This window comes from Schistocerca gregaria, chromosome X, assembly GCF_023897955.1.
Source record: "Schistocerca gregaria isolate iqSchGreg1 chromosome X, iqSchGreg1.2, whole genome shotgun sequence".
Taxonomy (NCBI): Eukaryota; Metazoa; Arthropoda; class Insecta; order Orthoptera; family Acrididae; genus Schistocerca; species Schistocerca gregaria.
In genome coordinates, this window is record NC_064931.1 from 497,496,433 (window position 1) to 497,522,139 (window position 25,707).

Here is a 25,707-nt window from a genome sequence, read left to right on the forward strand (position 1 = left end):
AGCTGTGTGATTTAAACCGACTGTGAGTGTGATAAAAGAGTATCCAAGAGACGCTACCATAAAGCAATTAAATAGCTTTCTAGTGATCGTGTCATTTTATTCTTGTTTTATCAAGGACTTCAGTCAGATAGTGAAACTTGTGTGAATTACTGAGGAAAGGAGCAAACTAGGAGTGGTTGACTCAGCAGATCGCAGCTTTCCAAAAATTAAAGAAGGAAATAACTAGCCCCTGATCTTACAGTATCCTGATCTTGCAAAGCAGTTCATAATTACAATGGATGCTAGCAAGCAGTCAGTCAGTGCCTTACTGAGTCAAGGAGAATAAGGACGGGATTCAGCTGTCGCCTTTGAATCCAGAATGTTGGACTGTGCCAAGAGAGGGTATAGTATGACCAAGTGAGAGCTCTTAGCCATTGTGTTGGCTGTGAAACAAAACCGACCTTACGTACACAGAAGAAAATTCATTGTATGTACCGATCACATACCCTTGAAATGGTTGGCACATATAAGTGGTCAGTCTTGAAGATTAATGAAATGCAGGATTAAACTGACAGAATACAACTTTGAGATAATATGCAAAAAGGGATCAAAAAACATAGTTGCAGATGGATTGTCACAGATACCAGAGGACCCAGTTATAGTCATCAGGAATGTGGAAGAGACTGATGTGGAAGAACAAGATGACCAGCAACCAGTGTGAAGAGGAGAAGTGAGCTATTCTGAAGCAATTTCACAATTCACCGGTTGTTGGACATCAAGAAACCAGCCACCCATATGACCGTATTAAAAGGTATAGATAATGAAGAGGTATGAAGAAAGGCATAAAAGAGTACATTCGAAGTTTTGAGAGTTGTCAGAAGAACAAGATTACGCAGAATAAGGTGAAGATGCCGTTAGTGCTGGTGGAAATACCCAACCAGGTTTTTGCTTGTTGTGATATCAGTGTAGTTGGATTGCTTCGGGTAACAGAAAGAAGTAATAGATTCATCCTAACATTTCAGGATACACTCACAAAATTGATTGTAGCAGAGCCCATAGTACAATAGGAAGTTGACGCAATAATTCAAGTCTTAATGCAAACAATAATTTGTGATTATGGGATACTGTCAATACTATTGAGTGATCAACGATCAGACTTTCTAAGTGACACCTTAAAGAGGGTTTATCATGTACTGAGAATCCAAAAGATCTAATATTTTGTGCATACCATCTGCAAACAACTGGAGCACTTGAAAAGAAGCATCAAACATCTACACCATTATGTGGGAATGAAGCAAAAAAATTAGACTGAATGGATGCATTTTGTCACTTTTGTATACGACACTACACTGTGTTCATCAACTAGGCTCACTCTATTTGAGTTATTTTTTTGGGAGAATATGCAACAGTCCTGGGAACCTACAGTGGGGTCTGGCCAAAATACAATACAACTATGAGGATTACTTAACAGAGCTATAGGAAAAGATGCACTGCATGCATCAGATAGCAAGGAGATTTAATAAAGAATGTAAGGAGAAGAATAATGAGTATTATGGTCACACTCGAAACCGCGAGGAATTCAAGTCAGGAAACAAGGTATTATTACATGATGAAAATGTGAAAAGATGGCATCAAAAAAGTTAACAATCCCATGGAGGGGACCTTTTCGTGCTGTAATGTCTCATGGAACAAATGTTGTACTTCAGTTAAAAATAAGACTTTTGTAACATTACATGTGAACACATTCAAACAGTTTATATAACATTAGAAATATGAGGCTGTGATAAAGTCGAGTCCATTTGTTCTGAAAGATAAAAGAGAAAGAATAAACAAAATTCCATCTTAAAACTCATTTAATAGGGTCTTAGGTATAGAAGTTCTACAGGTGTAGGTGAGGGAGATGTAATCAGCACTTGGAGACAAGCCCAACACATGTCACTTTGCCTCTATTAACCTAACCGTAGCAACAGTAGCAAACAGGAAGAGAGGACATAGATGGAATATGTCAGTGAGAAATATAAACTTTAGACATCTGAGCTACTGCATCCATTGCAGAATGTGGAAAGATAAGAGGTGTTACAGCCATATACATGTGAATTGTGATCCAGCTTATGGGAGGAAAAATATCCCAAGAAGTGAACCCCTAAGAGAAATTATTCCTAACCCCATTGCTTTGTCTCCAGATACACAAAATCACAGATGAAGGTTGGGGAAGATGTGATTACTAATTGTATATGTATGTGTTACAGGGATGCATTAATTGAATCATTGGGAATTTTTTATTTTTTTTTTATTTACTCATCAAGTTCCATAGCACCAAATGGAGAAGCAAATCTCCCAGGTCATGGAACATGTCAGTACATGAACTTACAACATAAAAGTAATAACACATAAAAATAAATGTTCATGAACCTGAAAAAAGGTCTGTCCATAAGTTTAAGTAAACGCTATCAGCAATACAATAAGAAACAGCTTAATTTTTCAAGGAACTCCTCGACAGAATAGGAGTGACCCATGAGGAAACTCTTCAGTTTCCATTTGAAAGCGCGTGGATTACTGCTAAGATTTTTGAATTCAAGTGGCAGCTTATTGAAAATGGATGCAGCAGTATACTGCACACCTTTTTGCACAAGAGTTAAGGAAGTCCGATCCAAATGGACGTTTGATTTCTGCTGAGTATTAACTGAGTGAAAGCTGCTTATTCTTGGCAATAAACTAATATTGGTAACAAGAAACGACAATAAGGAATATACATATTCAGAGGCCAATGTCTAAATACCCAGACTCGTGAACAGAGGTCGACAAGAGGTTCGTGAACTCACACCACTTATTGCCCGAACCGCCTGTTTCTGAGCCAAAAATATCCTTCTAAATGGGAAGAGTTGCCTCAAAACATAATACCATACGACATAAGTGAATGAAAATAAGCAAAGTAGACTAATTTACTTGTTGAAGTACCACTCACTTTTGATACCGTTTGAATAGTAAAAATTGCAGTATTAAGTCTTTGAACAAATCCTGAACATGGGCTTTCCACGACAGCTTACTATCTATCTGAACACCTAGAAATTTGAACTGTTAAGTTTCACTGATCATATGCCCATTCTGTGAGATTAAAACTTCAGGTTTTGTTGAATTGTGTGTTAGAAACTGTAAAAACTGAGTCTTACTGTGATTTAATATTAGTTTATTTTCTACAAGGCGTGAACTGAGGTCATATACTGTACTATTTGAAATCGAGTCAATGTTGCACACAACATCAGTAAGAGGTGAACCAGTTGTGAGCTACTCCCCTTATTCCATAATGGTCCAACTTAAGGAGCAATATTGTGAGATCAACACAGTCAAATGCCTTAGTTAAATCAAAAAATATGCCAAGCGTTCGAAACTTTTTGTTTAGCCCATCTAGTACCTCACAGAGAAAAGAGAATATAGCATTTTCAGTTGTTAAACGACTTCTAAAGCTGAACTGTACATTTGATAGCAAATCATGTATGAATAATGATTTTATGTAAACAAAAGAAAAGAAAATAAGGTGAGGGGGGGGGGGGGGGATACAGAGAGGGAGGAACTCACATATGTACACACCGTGAAGCTTTTGTTACAAAGAAGTGTAATATTAGTGCCTAAGATTTGAGGACAAATCTTCCCCCAATAAGGGAGATGTAATGACCGAATCATGAGGAGGTTGCCAGCTGTAAGTCTTGTAACATAGCTCAAGATACAGTGCAAGCCACTTTCATCAATCCATTAAGAGGTCACATGCATTGGGAAACTTCTGGTTTCATACTCGCTGATTGCGAATTGGAGGTAAAATGTGGTGCAGTCATGTATCATCTATAAGCAAACAGCCCCAAATGCCATATAGGCCTATAGAGGTTCTGAAACACCAATCAAGACGAGCTCAACAGAGTTGGAGAGTTCGTTTAAGCAGCAGCAGCAGCCTTGGATGAACTAACCTATAGCAGACACTATGTAAGTGAGCATGAAACTCTGTTAACTTCGTGAGCTCAGGACGACTTGCACAAGCTTATCTGTACGAACCTCTAAAGTAGGGTTACTGGTTTCCGTCATACGTTTGGCCATTGTGACAAGTACTCGAACATAAGGGTTTGATTAGAACAGTAGAATCTGCCACTTCCATGGATCATGGTCTGTAGTATCATACATTACTGCATCTTAACAAAGTTAAAGGCCAGGGTAGCCATTTGTTCTAGTAAGCATAATCTGTGTTCTTGTAAACCAGTGTCTGTGCTCTTCTGCATGTTCATTGCTAATGCATTGAAAAAACATGCAAGCCTTTCCGTACTGTTTCCAACCATAGAGATCAGAAAAATCTCAACTTGACCCAATCATTATTTCATTCCCATCCACAGCCACTCATGTAGCAAGAAACAGATGACCTCAACATCCCGCTTTGCCTCTGATCTGAGTGTGAGCTTTTAAGTACGTATGTCGCGGCACATGTCGGGGTGCAACACTATGTTCTAACTCATCTCAAAGGTAAAACTTTCTTGAGGTGACCTGCTACAGCTGTTAAGTATTTTGAAAAAAAACACATTTGTAGCATTAGCTGTACAATTTTATATTTATTCTCAACTGGTTTCAGTTATAAAAACAGTCTTCACAGGAGAAAAACTGTGTACATCTGTGTATCGAAAATACATTTTTGTCAGATAGGACATCCATTGATGTATACTGTTTTTCTCCTGTGAAGATGGTTTTATAACTGAAGCTGATAGAGAACAAAAATAAAATTGTACAGCTTATGGCACGAATATGTTAAAAAAAAAAAAAAAAAAACACCCCAAAAGTATTCCATTGGGTTCAAGCTGGGACTCTGGGCAGGCCAGTCCATTTCAGGAATGTTATCATCTACAAACCATTGCCTCACAGTTGCTGCTTTATGGCAGGATGCATTGTCGTGCTGACACAATCAGTCATTGTCTTGGAACTGTTCCTCTGCCCTACGCAGTATACAATGCTGTAAAATGTGTTCATACCCTTCCCCACTAAGCGTTTTCTTACACACAGTAAGTAGAGTACACACTAAGCACAAAAATACATCACCTACTTTGTACTTCACTGTTTGCACTACACATGATGGCAGGTAACAGTGTCCAGGTACTCACCAAACCCTTCCAGCAGATTGCTGATTTCGTTATCCACTGTCCATTGGTCTCTCTCTCTCTACATCACCTCAAGTGTCACCTAGCATTGTCTGCACAAAATATGGCTTATGAGGAGCTGCTTGACCAATGCACCTCATTCTTTTTATCACTCTATGCACAAACATTGTGCTGTCGACTGCTGGTAGCACATTGGAATTCATGGGTAATTCATTCTGCTGCTTTCATGTGATTTTTTACAACTACCCTCTGCAATTCTTGTCGGTCCCTGGCCGTAAGTAAATGAGGTCTACCTGAGCCACTTTTAGCTGTGGTTGTTTTGGGCAGCTTTAGAATAGTTGAAATGCCCTTCATGTATTTGTTATTGAGGTGACATCCAATGACTAGGCCACATTCAAAGTTACTGAGCTCTCCTGACCAACCCATTCTACTGTTCCTGTTTCTCTACTGACAACACAATACTTCCTGCCTCCTTTTATACTGATGGGTCCACCTCCCATGACATCCAGTGGGTTGGTTACTCCCCCAAATCAATCAATCAACCAACCAACCAACCAACCAACATCTAGTGACCAATTCCACATTATAGGTGTTTCATATGAGAAAGCTTACAAACATTACTCTCTAAATATTTCAGCAATATTCCAATAAGCTTTTATTTTTTAATAATTTCATTGTTAGTAGATTTATGATACCAGTGTTGCTCTCTTACTTCTGCTGCTTGTTGTCTTGGTCCACTTACGAGTAGCACTCGATGTGACGACCACTGATATCAACACAGATATCTGTACCATATTCTGGTGCACACAACCACCAATACCTGGTCTTCCAGCAACCACTGCAACCTTAACCCACAGCAGTAGGCCTATCTTGGATGCCACAAGGGTCTCCTAAATCAAGGATTTCATGTGACCCCACAGTTAGTAGTATAGTGGGTTCATGTCAGAACAAGATGCGGGCCAAGTAGTTGGGCTTGTGCTGGAACCACATTTTGACACACATGCAGAGGCACGTCTTCCAGGAGCCTATGCAGCATGCCATCCAAGAATCACAGGTACAAAGCCCCCCCCCCCCCCTCCCCTCCCCTTGAGATGTGGTAGAAGAAGGTATGGCCCAGTCACACATCCATCCAAAAACTCTGCCCAAATGTTCAGACCGTATCATTCCTGAAACCCATGGGGCCACATAGTGTGGGGTTTTTCATCAAACACATGTGGCTGTTGTGGGAACTGAGAACTCTTTTCCTGTTGAACTTTGCTTTATCCATGAAAAGTATCCACCATGGGAAGTCGGGCTTTCCACATAATTGTGCAAGAACCACCTGCAGAAGTGGGCTTGTGAACTAAAATCCTGTGGCTGCATTGTCTGTACCTTCTAGGGCTTGTACAGGTGTATCTGCTGCTCATGCAGAACACACCAGACAGTTTGGTGATCCACAATCAATCTGCCTCCTGTGTTTCTGGTACTCATCGTTGCATCCACTTCCACTGCATGGAGTACAACCTCTTCAAACATGGGTGTGCAGCACCCCCATGGAGCACCATATGTGGTGAATACCTGTCTCCGAGGGCTGCTGGTGCACCATAGCAAAGAGCGAGAGCAGAAGTGTCTGGCGTTGTGGAAAACACTATGCGTATAACTGATGGGCAGCCTTCCCATCGCACTGTGCTTGAGCACACAGTAGAAGTATATCGGTGTATTCCACAAATGTGTAGTTCACAGTGGTCAACAGCTACACACTAAAAATGAAATGTACACACAGTTTGCATTCTGTTGTGTAGTGGATGATTACTACTTTAAAGCAGTGCAGTACGAACAAAGACCACAAGCACAACAGCAGGTATGAACCTCTCTGGGCAGATCACAAACTCAACTGAATGGCATGTAAACAAATGTTTAGTGGGCATGGGACATCAGGTCATCAGTGAATGACATATGAAATACCCTAGCCAGTGGTGCCAAAAAAGTGGGAGATTTGAACATATGTTGTGGTGTTTTGTGTGTAGTGGGGAAAATGGTATGTTTCTGGGTATGTGTTCCTACACTGAACTTAACTGTCTTGGTCTCCATTACAAGTCCTCAATGTCTATAAAGGGAATTTAGTTACACCCTCTCTATCACATTACCTTTGTTTACTCATTTGTCATATTGTTGTAACTGTATTTCATTGATACCCTTGCACTCTACTTCATTCTGTATTGAAGCTGATGTTGCCTATTTTATGTCTGGCTGTTCTCTGCACTAATTATGTTAGTTTATTCCTTTCTTCAATTATTATTTGTCTGTGTACAATACTTAGTGGATATCACCTTTAATGTGAATGATACACACTGGCCTTGCCTCTGTTTATATTCATATGTTTGTACACATTGTGTATGTTAATCCTTTTATTTGTCTGAGAAAACATATCATTGCGAAATGATCCTAGGGTGATTATATTACTAATTCAAATACTAGTAGTTTGGACAGTAACTAAGTTAGATTCCACAAAAGAAACTACTCCAGTGATTTCTTGATTTTTTTTCTGGAAATTTGAATCTCTGTAGTATGCTCTAAATGTGACTATGAATTGTAGTCCTCCTAATTTGAATTACAGTTTTATAATAGTGGTATTTTTCATTTAGTGCATCATTTCCTATCATTTCACCATATGAACAAATATTCCTAGTCCAGAAATTGATTTATTTTTTAGATGTAGTACATCTTAAAAACTCTCGGGTCACTGAGCAGACAGAAAGATAGTGTTAAGTATAAAAATAAAAACATACTTACAGATTTACTGAGTTTTATAATGCATTTTCAGTTAATTTGTACTTCATATCAACCTATTTTGTATATATGTTGTGATGCTTTTGGTTTTCTTTTTATATGTTTAAGGTTCATTGAAACATATTTTTGTATCATATAATCCTATCACCTGATCTTAAAATATCATTTTCATTTCAGACATAGCATTCAGAGTGGTCGGTGTGCTGCCATCATTTGGTTTCTTGAAGTACCTAATGCTGAGTCACATACTGCAGAGTGGTCTCATGCTGCAAGGTCGGCCGGAGCTTTATGTCGTCATTAGTCCAACCCTCTACCATGTAGGCATGTTATATTTGTTTCAGAATGCTTGTAACATAAATTTGCCAGTGTGTAATTTTGTAGCAGATAGTAGGATCCTATGGAGTTACTGCAGCCAAACAGGGTGTCCCACGAGGAATGGTCAGTATTCAGGGGTATGACAGGAACAATCATTTGAAGCAAAAAAGTCTGGTAAACATGGGCTCTAAAATGCGTACCTTAAGAGCTATGAGCTATGCTTCAGCTTCACTACTGTGAAATACATCTCTTTCACTGAACAAGTGCTCATAGCTCTTAAGATATGCATTTGTAACACGTTTACTAGATATCTTTGCTTCAAATGACTGTTCCTGTCACCCTGAATATTGACCATTCCTCCTTAGACACCCTGTAAAGTGATTATGTGGCTTTATTTTATAGTTTTCATTTCATTGTTTTCCATTTAACATTTTCTTACAACAGTGATCTTCCCTGAGTCAGTAGCTTTGTTTGTACTGTTACTTAAGTGATCTTTTTACAGCCTGTGCACTCTTTTTAATTAACCTAAACACTGTTTCTACTAATTACATGCATATCTCAAAGAACAGACACTGTTGACAATCTACAGCTGTGTGAAATAATTCCAAAATTAATTTGCTGACTGCAAATTCCTTGATGGCTGTGTTTGGTATAGAACTACTACCCAACAGTGACATATGAATATTTGTATTGCCAGATAAGTGAGAAATCCAGGTTTGAGTCCTGGTTTGGTACAAATTTTCATGTGTTACCATTTAGTGGTAGATCTGTACCTAATACAGGTACTGTGAAGGAAATTGTAATCAGCAAATTAATTTCAGAATAACTGATTGTACTGTTTCTTGAATGTACTGGAGTCACTGCAAGAAGCATATCAGTGCATTTGTGGCCAAGGAGTCACCACCGGGTGTCCTTAGTGAGTGCAGTAATGAAATATAAAACGGTTTTTTTTATATTATAAATTATATGGAGCAAATTGCACATAAATCAGAGAACATTGTATAATAGTGACAAACATAATGAGGCAATGCAGTTGAGACAATGACTTCATATTCAGGGTGGGATGTTTGGTCTGCCCACTCATTCGCATTTAGATTTTCTGTGGTTTTTCTACATCATTTGTGGCATATTCTGGGATGGTTCCTTCATCAAGACCACAGCCGACCACCTATCCTATCCTCATAAAAACATATATTATGTACATATACATTTTGAGTTATTTATTTTCATTGTTTTATGATGACAAATCTTATATCATTGTGGATAAATAAATGTTTCTAAATAAATAAAATCTGTTAGTGAGTGCAACTAATTTACAAATGTGGGTGAAAACAACATGCATCACAGTCATTTGAAAGGATTACATAACAATAATGGAATTTCCTGGACAGAGCTACACGCAAAATAAGGGAAAGGCAACCACTCACCTATAGCGGATGTGTTAGTACACTGGACTTAAATTCTGAAGGATGGCGGTTCAATTCTCCATTCGGCCATCCAGGTGTAGGTTTTCTGTGATTTCCCTACATTGTTCCAGGTGAATACTGGGATGGTTCCTTTGAAAAGGTCACGGCTGATTTCTTTCCCCATCCTTTCATAACCCCAGCTCGTACTCCATTTGTTACGACCTCACTGATTGATGGGACTGGTTAATCTTTCTTCCTTCCTTCCCTCATCTGATGAAAATTTAGGTGTCCCAAGATTATACGTTAGTGTAGGTTCAAGAAACATTAATTAATATTGCAGTGTGTAGAATTTTGTTATGGAATTAATCAAAATATGAATTTGTGTGTCGACCAGATGAAAGAGTATCCTCATTGGTTGACTATCTTGTGCATCTCAGAAATAGCTTTGCATAATTGTGGTTGAACACAATCAAACCATGCTTAAGAATTGACTTTCTTTTCTTCAGTTTAATTTCATCAGATCCTTTTAAGTTTTTTCTCTGCTCAAGAGTATAATGGTAGTCCCATGTTTCTCCATAGTTCTGAATTGACAGCAGAAATCTATTCGGTGACATATAAGTCACAAAGAAACAATACTTCAAACCGTCTGATTTTGGCTATTCCTTATCAAAGGTTTGCATTAGCAATGTGTGTCATGCAAAGGTCTACATCACCTTTAATATGTTGTCTAGGATATGCTACATGCTGCTAAACAGTTACCTACTTTGTAAAATATTTCCTGGTAGTCAGTTGATGGTCTTCCATAATCACATTGCAGATATTCCAGTCACTTAAGATATGCTTTCCTTAACTGCAGGTCCAATGCATACTTCATCGGTTGATGTTCAGATCAAATACATTCATTTATTCAGAAGGGAATGATCTTGGTTGAGAAACTTGTTTGCTTTATCCACCATGTCTCTGATTTGAAAAGTCATCATTTTTCTCCAGTAGGTAACTACTGTCACTGAAACACTAGCTTGAAATTCTTATCACATTCAAATTAATATTTCATTATATTAAAAGGCAAATTCCTGTTCAAAAATATCTTAAATTCACTAAGAGTCAGACAGTTCGGATAATATTTGACTACATCAAAATAAATTATGAAAGTACTCTTAGTTTCTGCAACTGTGGCTCCTTTCCCTTTGGGAGAAAAAAGGAAATACCAGTAATTAGAGTGGGGTGGGGGGAGCATGGCACTAAGCACATAGCTTAATAGCATATCTTATATAGCCTATAACCAGCTAAATAGTACCACTTGTGATTGCAAGGCAGATTATTCAGTTCCTGTATTGTCAGGTTAATTGTTTCCTTTCAGGGGAAGGATAAAGGCAATTTCATTTTTAACTGCATCAGCATCGGTAAAAGTTTGTCTTTTGCAGTAAAATGGCTACCACTAGAATGTGAAGTTGTAAATTATGTACTCCATTACCATCAATCATAATGATACTTTAAGAAATGAGGATGGATTACAAAGCATGGGTTAAATGAAAATGTATTTGTGATGTTTCAGTTTTTACTATTTCTTATTCATTTCCAAACTCCAAAATTTGCACAAAATGGTGAAGCAGTAATCTTGATTATTAGTCTATTAAATAGTTCTACATACACTGATCAGCCATAACTTTATGACCACGGACCTACTATCGATATAAACCCACCCAGACAATAGTAGCATCACCTGGCAAGGAATGACTACTAGTCAGACACACACATTGTGCATGCAGTAACAGTGAGTGTGGTGTGTGTCTGTAGAATGGGGAAGCTGTGTGATCTATCTGAGTTTCACCAAGAACAGATTGTGATGGCCCAGAGTCTGAGCACGATCATGTCAGAAAGTGCACGACTTGTCGGATGTTCAAGGAGGGCTGTGGTTAGATTCTTCAGCACATGTCAAAACCAAGGTGAAACCACATGCAGCCGTCATGGGGTAGGGCAACCACCCCTCATTACAGATGTCAGACATCATAGGCTGGGTGGACTGGTGAAACAGGGCAGGCGGCGAACTGTGGCACAGCTAACATCGGGCGTTAATGCTGGGCAGAGTACACTTGTGTGTGAACACACAGTGCACCGAAAGCTTGTAACGATGGGCATCCGCAGCCGATGACCCACGCATGTGTTAGTGTTAACACCATGACATTGACAACTGTGACTGAAATGGGCACATGACAATCGGCACTGGATGTTATCGCAGTGACAGAGCATTGCACGGTCTGGTGAATTCCAATACTGCCTTCATCATGTTGATGGGAGGGTGCAACTCTGTTGTCTTCCAGTGGAACAGCTCCTTTGCACCTGTGCTATGGGATGGAGACAAGCTGACAGTGGCTCAATTGTCCTCTGGGGAACAATTGTGTGGGAATCCATTGGTCCAATGGAGCTTGTGCAAGGCACCATGATGGCCAAGGAATATCATACACCGGTTGCATACCATGCACACTCCCACGATCATGTTTCTCAAGTGGCATTTTTCAGCAAAATAATGTGCCATGTCACGGGCCAGTAGTGTGATGGAGTGGTTCAAGGAACACAGTGATGTTCCAAGTGATGTGCTGGCCCCACATCTTGCCAGATCTGAACTCGATGAAACACATCTGGGATGTTCAGAGTTCATTGCTCCCCTCCCCAGAATTTATGGGAATTGGGTGACTTGTTTGTGCAGATATGGTGCAAGCACCATCCAGTGATCTACCAAGGCCTCATTGCTTCCACGCAATGATGCGTTGTCTCTGTTATCCATGCAAAATGTGGACGTAATGGCTATCAGGTAGGTAGTCATAATTTTCTGGCTGATCAGTGTATGCTCATCTTATATGTTGCTAGATTTTATTTGTCAAAGTAAATTTTATCTGTTTATTGTTGTAGCACCTCACATGTAACAGCAAAGCAAGTTATCGATATTATCGTTCTACAACCGTTATCTTTCAACTCATCTTTGAAGCAGTGCTTTTATCAAAGGTGCCACGAAAAGCCTTTTTCCCTTGGATAACTAGGAATATGGGGAAGAAGAAGTTAGATGAGGTGAGTTCAGTGATACTAATACTGAATAGGATTGGAACCTTTCCTTTCAGATTGCATATTATTTTGTACCACGAGTGGCTTGGGACTTCATTTGCAGAATCGTGATAATCATTGTTTCAGACTGATGTTCATATGCGTGTATGGTACAATGGATGTGATGCCATTGGCCCCAGTACAGACTGGTGCAATTTGTACACTGGCAGAGTCATTTCTTGTGATATATATTGGGTTTGTTGACCCTCCTGTTAATGTCAGTAGATTGTTACATGAAGGACTGAAAGTTTTCGTTCAGGTTACATCCCAACAGATCTAGTGATTATTCTGGTTGAATAATGGACTTAGTGGTGGAGCAAATAATGTTCACACTGTATTGGGTGCGCATCCCATATAAGTTTGAATAATAACCCGCTCACCTGATTCCCCTATAATTTGATGGGGAAACGTGTTTGTATCCAACATCATTTTCATTAAAATTAAGAGATGATGTCAGCAGTTAATGTAATACTAGGTCTAAATACTTATCTTGAGAATCCCATACAGTTTGTTCCATCTTTGAACTGAAGAAGTCCACTACAGCATTACTTATCAGCACCATAAATTATAATACTAGTGCAGTGTGTCAGTTTACCACAACACACTTGCAGAGTCAGTGTATCATGAGTAATGTTCTGACAATCTTTTGTATAAGTGTTTTAGAATAGCAACTAAACAGTTACCATTACATTGTTTACCACATTTATTAATTTTCTGTTTACAATTACATTGTCTCCTATACTCCTCAAGACATTTTACAGTATGCCACAAAGGATAATTGGTATAACACTATAATTTCCTCCCCTCCCCTCCCCTCCCCTCCCCCCTCCTCTCCCCCTTCAACCATGGCCACTTCACAAGATACTTGTGGTAGAAGTAATATGTTGCTTGATTGTTCTGGGGAAGTATAAATCTCAGAATTTTAATAATACATTTATCTGTGATGTTCAATACCTCCTAAGTAGTGTCTGCTATCAGAGTTGGAGAGGATCTCCATCTTGCTCTCCTGATTAGCAAACAAACCAGTGACAGTACTTGATATTCTTCTCTGTTTCTTCTGTTAATCCTGTCTAGTAAGTGTTCCAGATTGAGAAGCAGTCATAAAGCATTAGACATACAGGGATAATGTAAGCTATCTCCTTCACGGATGAATTACAGCTTTTTAGACTACTTCCAGTAATCTGTTTGTCTTCTTCCTTTCCTACAGCTAGCTTTCTATGGTTGTTCGGATCTTTCTTTCTATTTATGTGCAATACTTTCCATTTGTTTACACTGGAATTTAACTGTAATTCATAGGTGTTCTAATAGGTGTTTATAATTATATAGGTGTTTTTGGATTACCTACAATTTTATGGCATTTTGATTTTCTTACATACAGTAACACCATCCACAAAGAACCTCATGGAGATTCCAGTAGTACACTCCTGGAAATTGAAATAAGAACACCGTGAATTCATTGTCCCAAGAAGGGGAAACTTTATTGACACATTCCTGGGGTCAGATACATCACATGATCACACTGACAGAACCACAGGCACATAGACACAGGCAACAGAGCATGCACAATGTCGGCACTAGTACAGTGTATATCCACCTTTCGCAGCAATGCAGGCTGCTATTCTCCCATGGAGACGATCGTAGAGATGCTGGATGTAGTCCTGTGGAACGGCTTGCCATGCCATTTCCACCTGGCGCCTCAGTTGGACCAGCGTTCGGGCTGGACGTGCAGACCGCGTGAGACGACGCTTCATCCAGTCCCAAACATGCTCAATGGGGAACAGATCCGGAGATCTTGCTGGCCAGGGTAGTTGACTTACACCTTCTAGAGCACGTTGGGTGGCACGGGATACATGCGGACGTGCATTGTCCTGTTGGAACAGCAAGTTCCCTTGCCGGTCTAGGAATGGTAGAACGATGGGTTCGATGTCGGTTTGGATGTACCGTGCACTATTCAGTGTCCCCTCGACGATGACCAGAGGTGTACGGCCAGTGTAGGAGATCGCTCCCCACACCATGATGCCGGGTGTTGGCCCTGTGTGCCTCGGTCGTATGCAGTCCTGATTGTGGCGCTCACCTGCACGGCGCCAAACACGCATACGACCGTCATTGGCACCAAGGCAGAAGCGACTCTCATCGCTGAAGACGACACGTCTCCATTCGTCCCTCCATTCACGCCTGTCACGACACCACTGGAGGTGGGCTGCACGATGTTGGGGCGTGAGCGGAAGACGGCCTAACGGTGTGCGGGACCGTAGCCCAGCTTCATGGAGACGGTTGCGAATGGTCCTCGCCGATACCCTAGGAGCAACAGTGTCCCTAATTTGCTGGGAAGTGGCTGTGCGGTCCCCTACAGCGCTGCGTAGGATCCTACGGTCTTGGCGTGCATCCGTGTGTCGCTGCGGTCCGGTCCCAGGTCGACGGGCACGTGCACCTTCCGCTGACCACTTGCGACAACATCGATGTACTGTGGAGACCTCACGCCCCACGTGTTGAGCAATTCGGCGGTACGTTCACCCGACCTCTCGCATGCCCACTATACGGCCTCGCTCAAAGTCCTTCAACTGCACATACGGTTCACGTCCACGCTGTCGCGGCATGCTACCAGTGTTGAAGACTGCGATGGAGCTCCGTATGCCACGGCAAACTGGCCGACACTGACGGCGGCGGTGCACAAATGCTGCGCAGCTAGCGCCATTCGACGGCCAACACCGCGGTTCCTGGTGTGTCCGCTGTGCCGTGTGTGTGATCATTGCTTGTACAGCCCTCTCGCAGTGTCCAGAGCAAGTATGGTGGGTCTGACACACCGGTGTCAATGTGTTCTTTTTTCCATTTCCAGGAGTGTACTTACCAGGTCATTGTTATGTATTTTGAAAAGTAACAATCATATAGCATTCCCTGGGAGGTACACCCAAAGTTACTTTCACAAGTTCTGTTGAGTGCAATGTGCTAATTTCTACATTCCCATATTTGTTTGGCTTCCCAATAGGGAAATATAAAAATATATTAAGATACTTATTTCGAACAGATTGTAACGATGATACATATTTTAATACTAGTATGTGTTCCTGTGACTAAAGCAGCACTTCAGTGTGAATATCCTTTCATGGTAATAGCAATGCTGTTAGTTCTGTATAAGATGTCATTGATAATTTTATAAACTTAGATGTGAATTACGTAACTGCTGTCATTAAGTTTTATCTATGAACACGAAAACCAGTGTATAATTACTGAAACAATGTAATGATTCAAATAGACCTCAGTTTGTCATGGTTGTATCGTGATAGTAGGAGTGAATAATTATTTTTAATCAGTATAGTCACCAGCTGTGTTTTAGATTTTTGCAGTACATTGAAAGATATGTGAGCTTTGTTGAAACTGTATAATACAGACAGACTTGGATTTTCATCACTCCCTCCCATCAGAAATAAAATCACGTTCATAGTTTTTTATCATGCAAACTGTTAAAAGGGCAAGAACCTGTTTACTATTTGTATCCCTCTGGAACTCGTCTGTGTTTACCTTTTATAAGTAACTTAAAGATAACAATGTACCAAGTAGATGACGTGTTGAGTATTTGATAGCCACATAAACAAGATTGAAGCTTTCAGACAAATCCTTACTCAGAGCTTGTATGTTGTCAACAATATCAAAAACCGTGTGAGTTGCTGTCATGTTGTGCAGTATCTTCTTATATTATCCTACCATGCCTTCCCTGCAAGTGATAGATTTTACTATTTCCTTACACAGTTTAAGTGATGTGCTGCAGTGGTAAGACAGTGTACTACATTTCAGGAGGACCACTGTTCAAATCAAAATCCGGTCATCCAGGTAAAGGTTTCCCATAGATTCCCTAAATGCAGGCAAATGCCAGATTGCTCGTTTGAATAAGATGTCACCAGATTTCTCCACCATTCTGACCCAATTCAGGCTTGAATGACATGTCTAAAGACATTGTTGTTGAAGGGAGGTCAAACACTAATCTTTTCATCCTTCATAGTGTGTGGCAGGCCAGTATGCGGGAGATCGGATAGGTTTGCGCGACCTTGTTGTGATGATGACAGATGCCTCACCCAACGAGTCACCTTGCTTTTTTTCACTGCCAAATCTCCGTAGACATTCTGCAACAAGCACCTATGAATATCTGCAATACTGTGATTTTCTGGTAAAGGAAACTCAGCGATAGCTCTCTGCTTCGAAAGTACCTTTGTTACAGACACCATTTTGAAGGCTTCATGTAGCGCTTTCATGTATCAGAACTTCATGAAACTGTAGGAGTTGAAGTGGGAATATTCCAGGATGCCCTAAAACAAATTCCACATTTTTTTCAACCAAAATTGGCTGAGAAAAAAAAGTGTTGCCTTACTTATTGACTACCCCTTGTAATTCACCAATGAAAGAGGTCACAAATAAAACTTTAGTTTCAGGCATCCTTGAGTATTGCTATTTTCTGGGACCCTTATCAAGTTGGATTAATGTAAGACAGAGAGAAGATCTAAACAAGGAGCTGTTATAGCAGCTGTTATATGCAGCTGATAATATCACACTTATTTTAATATATTTTGTCAGATGAATATTGTACTGAAACCCATCTGCTGAAGACATCTTAAAGAGGATTGTAGCTTCTTTGAAGGCCTGAAGCACACCTGTCTCACTACTAACTGAAGTGAAATTTCAAGCAAATGCTCTCGCCCAGAGGTGTGACATCACATGTTTTGAATACTTGACCACAACTGACCATTGTCAGTTGCTGTCATCTGCTGTTGCCATCACCCCATTGTGGAAAACTCGTACACATCTTCTTCAGCTCTGGAATCCAGGTGTCATTCAGTTTTAAACCCCCTTCTGTCCGATTAAAAATATTGTAGTGTTTAGCAGTTGTCATGGCATCCCCTCCCACTTTTATAAAAAATGTGTCCAGTGGTCTCCTGGCTGTAAAGCATGTGCCACAACAACTGATCTGTTTCTCCCCTTCTGCTGTTGCCCTTGTGTTGTTCAAAGTCAATTTTCAATCATTCTTTTGATAGTGCCCCTGTACACATCCCCACAGTTACACAGAATTTTGTAAATTTCTTCTTTTTCCAGCAGTTTGTAAACATCCATGGCCAACTTTAGATGTTCCTGTATCTTTCAGGTGGGTTTGTAGATTATAGCAACATTCCGTTTTATCAGGATTATCAGGATCTTTCCTATGTGCTCAGTAATGTCTTTAATGAATGACAGGAAAATCTTGGATTTCACAGGCACCTATACATTGCTATGAGGCAATTTCTACATAATAAAAACATATCATTTACATAATGGCACCAAATATAAACTGCCAACAAACAACTGAATCCATGGTTCCATCACAAAGGTGATATTTTTGTGTTGTGGAGGCATGGCAGAGAGGAACTAGGTTGTTTACATGCACATCTCAATAAGATCAATACAAAGAGTCAGTTTAGTGTGGAGGAGAAGGTAAATGGAAGATTACATTTTCTTGGTGTGCTAGTCTTTAAGAAAGGGGATGGTAGCTTTGGCCACTGGAAAGTGATGCACACAGACCATTACCTAGACCAGGATTCAAATCACCACCCATGACAAAAGCAAGGTGTTATAAAAAACATTAGTGGATAGAGCAAGGAAGGTCTGTGAACTGGAGCTGCTCGATGTGGAATTGAAATACCTCACCAGTGTGTTGCTCAAGAATAGATATTCATACCTTGAGATATAAAGAATGTTAAGATAACCATGAAAAGATCATTGCGGTCTACAGACTTCTGTGGAATGCAAGGTTTACTTGCCATTCATTAAAGATGTTACTGAACACAGGAAAAATCTTGATCAAATGGAATATCGCTGTAATCTACAGACATGCAAAAGATACAGGTATGCCTAAAGTTGGCCAAGGACACTCATAAACCACTGGGAAAAGCAGGAATGTACAAGGATCCGTGTAGTTGTTTGGACATGTACATGGGTAACACCGGAAGAATAGTCAGAAAATGAATAGAACGACACAAGGGTAACTATTGAAGGGGAGAAACACACACATTAGGTTGCAAAACATGCTCTGCAGCCAGGAAACCAGCAGATTTGTTTTGATAAAGGTCAGGTACTGGCAGCCACAAGCCGATACCATGAAATACTATACAAGGAGTACCAATAGAAATTGTTAAAAAAACCAATATTTTACTTAGAAGGCTCAGAAGGAGGAGAGTGTAAATCTGAATGACATCTTGATTCCAGTGCTGAAGCAGATGCGCACCAGTCTTCCGCCGAGGGATGACAGCAACTGACAATGGACAATTGTGGTCACAAATTCAAAACACGTCACACCTCTGTGTGGGAGCACTTCAGTTAGTAGCAAGCCAGGATGTGCATCAGACCTTCAAAGAAACTACAGCACTCCTTGAAGATGTCCTCCACAGATGCGGATGAAACATTGGGTTTCAATATGAAATTCATGTGACCACGGCATAATAGCCTCAATATTGCTGTTACACACTTCACCACAAGTTTGTAAAATTGGCAATGAACTCCAGTGGAAGACACTATAGGAGAGGCGCTGTGTAGTATGTAGTGACTCACTCACAAAAATTGTGAGAGCTCACCTTTCAGTTTACATCTAGAAATATAATCTTCAGTTGTTCCAGTACACTATATATCCTCTGCCACACAGATACATGAGCCATGCATCAAGCCTGTGCGGCCTGCCTGGGACCGTAGCCACGGCTGCCAGGTGAGCCTCGACTTGCACTGTTCCGTCAACCGGTGGAGCCACACTGAGACATGCTGGGCTCTGTAGTGCCCCGCCAGAGCCCAAGTCTGCCCAGGAGTCGATGTGACTCAGCTGATTGTCAAGTTGAGCGCCCATCAGGCACTGCACTATTATGGACACAAAATGAAATCTCTGTGGCCCGTTTGCAAGCAGTTTTTTACTTCACACAGTATTTACAGATACAGTATTTTACCTCAGGTCTTATATTAAATTAACTGATGGCTGTAGCATCAGGAACAAGAAGATTCCCTAAATCTCCTCCATTGCTTGTAACTGGTAAATCAACAAATTGTTATATGCACGTGAAAAAACTCTGTACCTTATGATGCATTGAAAGTAGGTTTTTTTTTAAAAAAAAAAAAAGGACATCCTACCAGTTATCGGAATTTTACAGTACTGTGTGAGGAAATGGCAAGTATTTAGAATTTTTTATTGATATACAAGGAAATTAGGTGGTTATTTTGTGGCAGAACTGTTCTCATATTGTATTAAGAGTATCTTTTTCTCACTAGTTACATTTTTCCCAGGGCACAGTCTGGTACAGATTGTGGCTTATTTGGCAGCAGTTTTCTTAAAAATCACAGTTTAAATTTATTACAGCAGGGACCAAATGCACACATTTGTACTGTGCAAGACGATACTGAATTGTCCATTAAAAAACCTTACAATTTGGGAAAGCTGTTTGAATTCCAATGAAATTTAGTGCTTCGGTACTCTTCGTGATTTCCTAACAGAAATTCATCTGTCATCAGACCAAAATGTCAAGACTACAATTAAAGAACATATGAGGGGACTATTTCCGTGTTCTGTGTAGTAGTAACAATTGGATTCACAATCTCTTGGAAGAAACAAGAATTTTAGAATCCACATTAAGTGTGAATTAAAATGAGCAGCTTCTCAAAATCTCCAGTGACTTTAAGTTATAAAGTGGTAAATGCTTTGTTACCTTTTTCATCCACAAATTCGTGAAAAAAAGACTTTTCCATGTTACAGTTGTATTAAAAATAAATAGAACAACAAACTTCTCACTGAAAGTAATTTTGTAGTTCCTGACTTCAAAGTTATGTACCTTGCAAAGCAGGCAGATCCTTCTCATTAAATTCCAAGAAAGGATTGAGCCAGTTAATTCCATAATGAAAACTTGTAGGTTAACAGAAATATGTAAAATACTTAGTATTGCTTACTAAACTTACTCATTGTATTAAAAACCCCTAATTGAAATGTAAACTTTATAAAAGCATTATGGCTGTTAAACCATTTGCTTGGAATTCAGTTATTTGCCTGTTAAGTAAGTAATTAAAAAAGAGGGGGGGGGTTTGCACATATCAGATTTTTGCGAAACAGTGTCACATGTCTAAAAAGTTTAGAAACTGCTGCTCTTAGGTATCTGCAAAAATATATGTATGACACCGCAGTTGTACGAAGCAGCCCCTAAATTATCTCTTGGGTACAAATATATTTGTTAAAATTTAATGCTGAAATTGTGTAAGAGCACGAACTACAGACAAGAAATATATACAAACTTTATTGAAAACTTTCTTCTTCAAGTAAATAAAGAAATATTCATCTTCTCATAATGGTATAACAGCCTCCTGGAAATTTATTCCCAAAACAAGGCATTAACCTTAGAGGTTTATGATAGTGAAAATAGTGTGTTATGGAAATGAATGTGAAACTTACATTGCTACTTTAGTGCACCATACGTAGGTCATTCACATTTTCCATAGCTATTCTATTACATTTATTGTGAATAACAACCACAGCTCTACTAAATATCCTCTCACTGGAAGCACTAGACACAGGTTTACATAGAACTTCTTGTGCCTCTTGCAACGGTCCAGGATAAGTTGTTGCTCTTGATTTCCACTTCTCCTGAAGAGACTGTCCCTGATCTAGTTTTCTCATTACCAGATACACGGGAACTTCATCGACAGTTTCCTCTTCCTCCTCATCTCATTGCAAGTTTTGAAGGCATTGATGGTGAGGCTTCCTCCTCTGTATTAAATTCTGAAATTAATACATCATTCCTGCATGGAGGATAAATATGTTATATCACATCGCTGCTAATAAATTTGGTGCAGTGTTCACAGAAATGTACACCTTTTCACTATTATATGATCAAACTTAAATTTGCTTAGCAAACCTACATAACATTGCATTTACCTTGAAGTGCACCACACTTGGAACATAGGTGTGGCATGAACTTCCTCTTTCTTTGTTACTGAAAGTTGCTTCATGTGATGTGCCTGTGGTACTAGAAATAATGTAAGCAAATGCACAGGCTTTATTTCCATTTTTCACGTAAGAAATTCAGAGTCCATGCTTTCAGCAGTGCTATTTCCTGAAAATAATTGACAATATTGAGGCACACTGTCTTCTTCAAATATAATCTCTTATCATGTTGCGGGTATTTAAAATATATGACTAAAAATTTAAATTTTATGTAGTTACATATCCATTTTTCATATTTGTGTGTTCTCATCTCACTGTCTGCTTCATTCTTAGCCCAGTGCTTCTGTAAGTAGTACACATATGGCACAACCAATTACAGGGTTGGAGGTTGGGTTGTTTGGGGGAAGAGACCAAACAGCGAGGTCATCAGTCTCATCGGATTAGGGAAGGAAGTCGGCCGTGCCCTTTCAAAGGAACCATCCCAACATTTGCCTGGAGCAATTTAGGGAAATCACAGAAAACCTAAATCAGGATGGCCAGATGCGGGATTGAACCGTCCCGAATGCGTGTCCAGTGTGCTAGCCACTGCGCCACCTCGCTCGATAACTACAGGGTCGGACCACTGTTAACTTTCATAGCCTCAGTACTTCTTGAAATACTTCAAGAAACTTAATGAATTTGTCAGCCACCTGGTAATGCCAGCTTTTGAGTGTGTATTTTTCCAAATTCACATAAAACTTCAGCATTTTGTTCGTGCCCCAGAAACATAGATTTTAGTATGACATACAAAGTATTTCAGTGAGTACGTACATTCTGCTTGATGGTAAAACTGCAACTGTGAGTTTTTCATATGGCCACTACTTTTTAAATAAGTTGTAACATTTTTTTTGTTGCTTCCAATGACAAGTAAACATTAGGACTCTATTCCTGCAACCATTTATCCTTACGAGTGTGGTGTAGAACAGTGCTAGGGGAGTAAATATTACACAGAAGGTGACAGTAGTTCTCAGTTGCCTTTTCCATATTCCCCCCCCCCCCCCCCCCCCCAACACTTGGTAATGAATGTAACCCTTAACAGATGGCTTGCAAATATTCCTAACTTCCTCATGTTAGTTTCAATTTCCTCCCGTATATTTATAGCACTTTTCTCCACAACAGGTGGGAACTCTACTACAAACAGTACCCTAATTTTCCACTGCAACTATCACAAGACTGAATGCATAGTTAGTGTCAAATAATGCATTTTCGTGTATGTGTCTGTCGACATATCAGCTGTACATGCACATACACCCGTACTCTATATACTGCAATACGAGGAGGACCATAGCCACATGGTATTCATCTTCTGTTTAACAATGTGAGAAATTGTTGATATGTGAGGAAGCACATCTCTTCCACTTGCATTACAGTGCTGTGCTCGTAGTTCTATCAGTATCTGTGCAAGATCTTGAAAGCCTTCCCCTACAACTATGTTGAATGGCCACAGACTTGCGGGACACATTCTTATGCACTTGTCCAGGACAGTGGATTTTGCTGATGCAGAAATGTTGCTATTATTATTGACCTGATTGTTAGGAGAAGCTTTTCAGGTATTAAAGTGCCGTAACAAGGGTACTGGTACTCCCAATGCGGACAGTTAATAACTTACAGCAGCCACTACAGCTTTACTTTAATTATCTACAACCTGTGTAAATAATTTTCCTGTCATATTATCTCCTCATTTCTTCAGACGAGTGTAGTTCCCTTCTCCAATTTCAAGGAAACTTCTTTTTTCTTCTCCACACATTCTCTAGTCATTGGGTGTTGGGAGGAGCTTGCTGTTCAGTGTGTATTTTTGACACAATAATAATAATGTATGATAAGCACTATCAAGAAAAACAAAACAGTTGTGAGTCCCTTACTCTCTGACCAATTCAGTGTCTTGTACTGAACTGTCTCCGTACGGCTGCAGTGCTTGGTCACATACAGGCAGATTTCAGCAACAGAGAACAGGTATTTCCAGTGGATTCTGGAACAGCTGCAGTCCCTGCCTCTGTGTCAGTGGAGCCTCGATGTTGAGGCTGTCAGCTGCAATTATCAGAACTGCTGATCTGGCCTCATCAGCTGGGTGCACACATGTGGATTTCCACAGCAGCAGGCCAGGCCGCAACCAGGAAGTCTGAGTTTTCCTGTGATTTCCACATGACAGCAAGTTCTAGTTGCTTCCAGTATGGTGCGGGAGTGACCATGTCAAAAAACTTATAAAATTGTACTGCAAAAGGTTGTAATTGTGGTAAATGACCCAGGAACATTACAAAAGCAAGAATATAAAAAATAGGACAGAGGAAGAGCTATATGAAACATTTATAGACAGTATTTCAACTGTGGTCCAAAGTGCAATAAAAAGTTAGCTACAAAATTTGAGATCAAGTTTCAGAAAAGATCTTAGGAAGGCGAATTCCTTAGAAAGAAGTGGTAAAAGGAAAGGATGAACTGTATAAGCCAGTAAAAAATTACTTGTACTATGTTCAGTATTGTATTTCTCATTATTGTATTACATCCATTATTTTACAAGTATTAAGAGCTATTTCACTTTGCAGAGGATCAAGAACATCCTCCTCCTAGCATGTCAGATCTTCACAATTGTCAAATGATTCAAAACGCAAATCTGCTCATTTGCGGCCAGTCATTCCCAGTGCTGTTTGTTTCTCTGTTGCAATGAGCCTTGTAGATTCTCATGCTTGACCAGGTATCCGAACAATCAGCGGGCCTCAACAATGCCTTGCGGCTCACGCGCTTTGTTCCCAATGCAGTTGAGCTTGACTACTCGTGGTGCAGGCAACAGAACAGAATGGTTCGCCACGGATGCGTTGCCACATGATGGCGTATAGAATACAGTTCTAAATAACAACTGAAATGTTATTTTAGTGTTCCTACAAAAGTATAGCTTAGATTTTTTTTACCAACTCAATTTTCACTCACGTTGCCAAATAATTATGCAAACATTTTAAAATGCCACAAGAAGAATATAAATGAAATGTAACTTTCAGTTCAAAGCAGCAGAGGAAGAATACATGTACCTTGTAAAAATAGTGGCACGCAAAGATTTCTTTGAAAAGGTAGTGCCAGTGGAGCATCTGCAGCCCCTTTGGTACTTCTTACGAACACACATGATGAGTCGCCGCAACAGGATTGTGCCACAACTCGAGTAAGTTGCAATTGTTAAAAAATTTTGGCAATCAATAATTTTAGGTCACTAGATTTTTTCATTCAACAAATAAATGTGTCTATAATGTAGAAAATGAATACTTTATTATTGTATTTTTTTATTTATATTTCCCTCATCTATCAAAAATGCTTTTTCTGTAGGCAATGGATTCCTGGTTGTGGGCCTCGCCTAATAATCAAGGGTAGAAGTATATTCGACCAGTTTGGTGATTTAAACCCACATGAACTGTTATCATTATTTAAGGAATTTATTAGTTGGCCTGAGTTTTATCAGAGTAATTTCTTGTCGTCCATGGAAACAAATTTCATGAAGACAGAACTGATGTCAGATGAAGTTGACAGCTCATCACACTACCCTGCTGATGGAGATGCTGAACCTGATGCTGATACTGTGTTACAGTGTGAAGAAACATAGTGTGAAGTTATGTTATACTTACAGTGTTCATTGTATTTCATCATTGTACACAGAACCCTAGAGATCAAATGTATCTTTTTAATAAAAGAAGTGGAAGAAATGTAAATTTGCTGTTGTACAGCACAAAAAATTGAAAAATTAAAATTATGTAACCATATTACCAAAAACCTAACAGTATTATTTTTAAATGAAAACATTAAGCCTTTGTCAGAAGCTGAAAAAGAAAACAGGATACAGAACAATAGTATTTACACAGAAAGTTGTAGAAAGTGACAAAAATGTGAAGTCTGAGAATAATATGAGTGTTAAAAGCAGAACAAAATCCAAGTAATAGAATGCAGTAGCTAACAATCATAGGTAGCAATCCACTAGTGATATGAATATATTTTAATTCCGAAGAGAACTAAATAAAAATGTATTTGGAGGTATAGAGGGGTTTGGGGGGGGGGGGGGGCT

The 25,707-nt window shown here is 39.6% G+C and overlaps 1 protein-coding gene and 1 long non-coding RNA gene across 2 annotated transcripts in view; one reads left to right on the top strand and one right to left on the bottom strand.

Annotated features, from left to right (window-relative positions):
• The window catches only part of LOC126299104 (dimethyladenosine transferase 2, mitochondrial), a 39,831-nt gene extending 14,322 nt beyond the window's left edge, over positions 1-25,509 (top strand). The window contains exons 4-7 of the mRNA XM_049990777.1: positions 8,055-8,194; positions 12,509-12,664; positions 24,659-24,816; positions 24,978-25,509. Of these exons, the coding sequence (XP_049846734.1) occupies positions 8,055-8,194; positions 12,509-12,664; positions 24,659-24,816; positions 24,978-25,251 (728 nt within the window). The 3' untranslated portion in view covers positions 25,252-25,509. The remainder of the gene's footprint in view (positions 1-8,054; positions 8,195-12,508; positions 12,665-24,658; positions 24,817-24,977) is intronic.
• On the bottom strand, positions 19,812-24,659 carry LOC126299107 (uncharacterized). The gene is made up of 2 exons (XR_007552724.1): positions 21,621-24,659; positions 19,812-21,464 (listed from the first exon to the last, which is right to left on the bottom strand). It is a non-coding gene; the product is annotated as an uncharacterized LOC126299107 (long non-coding RNA).
• Positions 25,510-25,707: the final 198 nt, after the last annotated feature.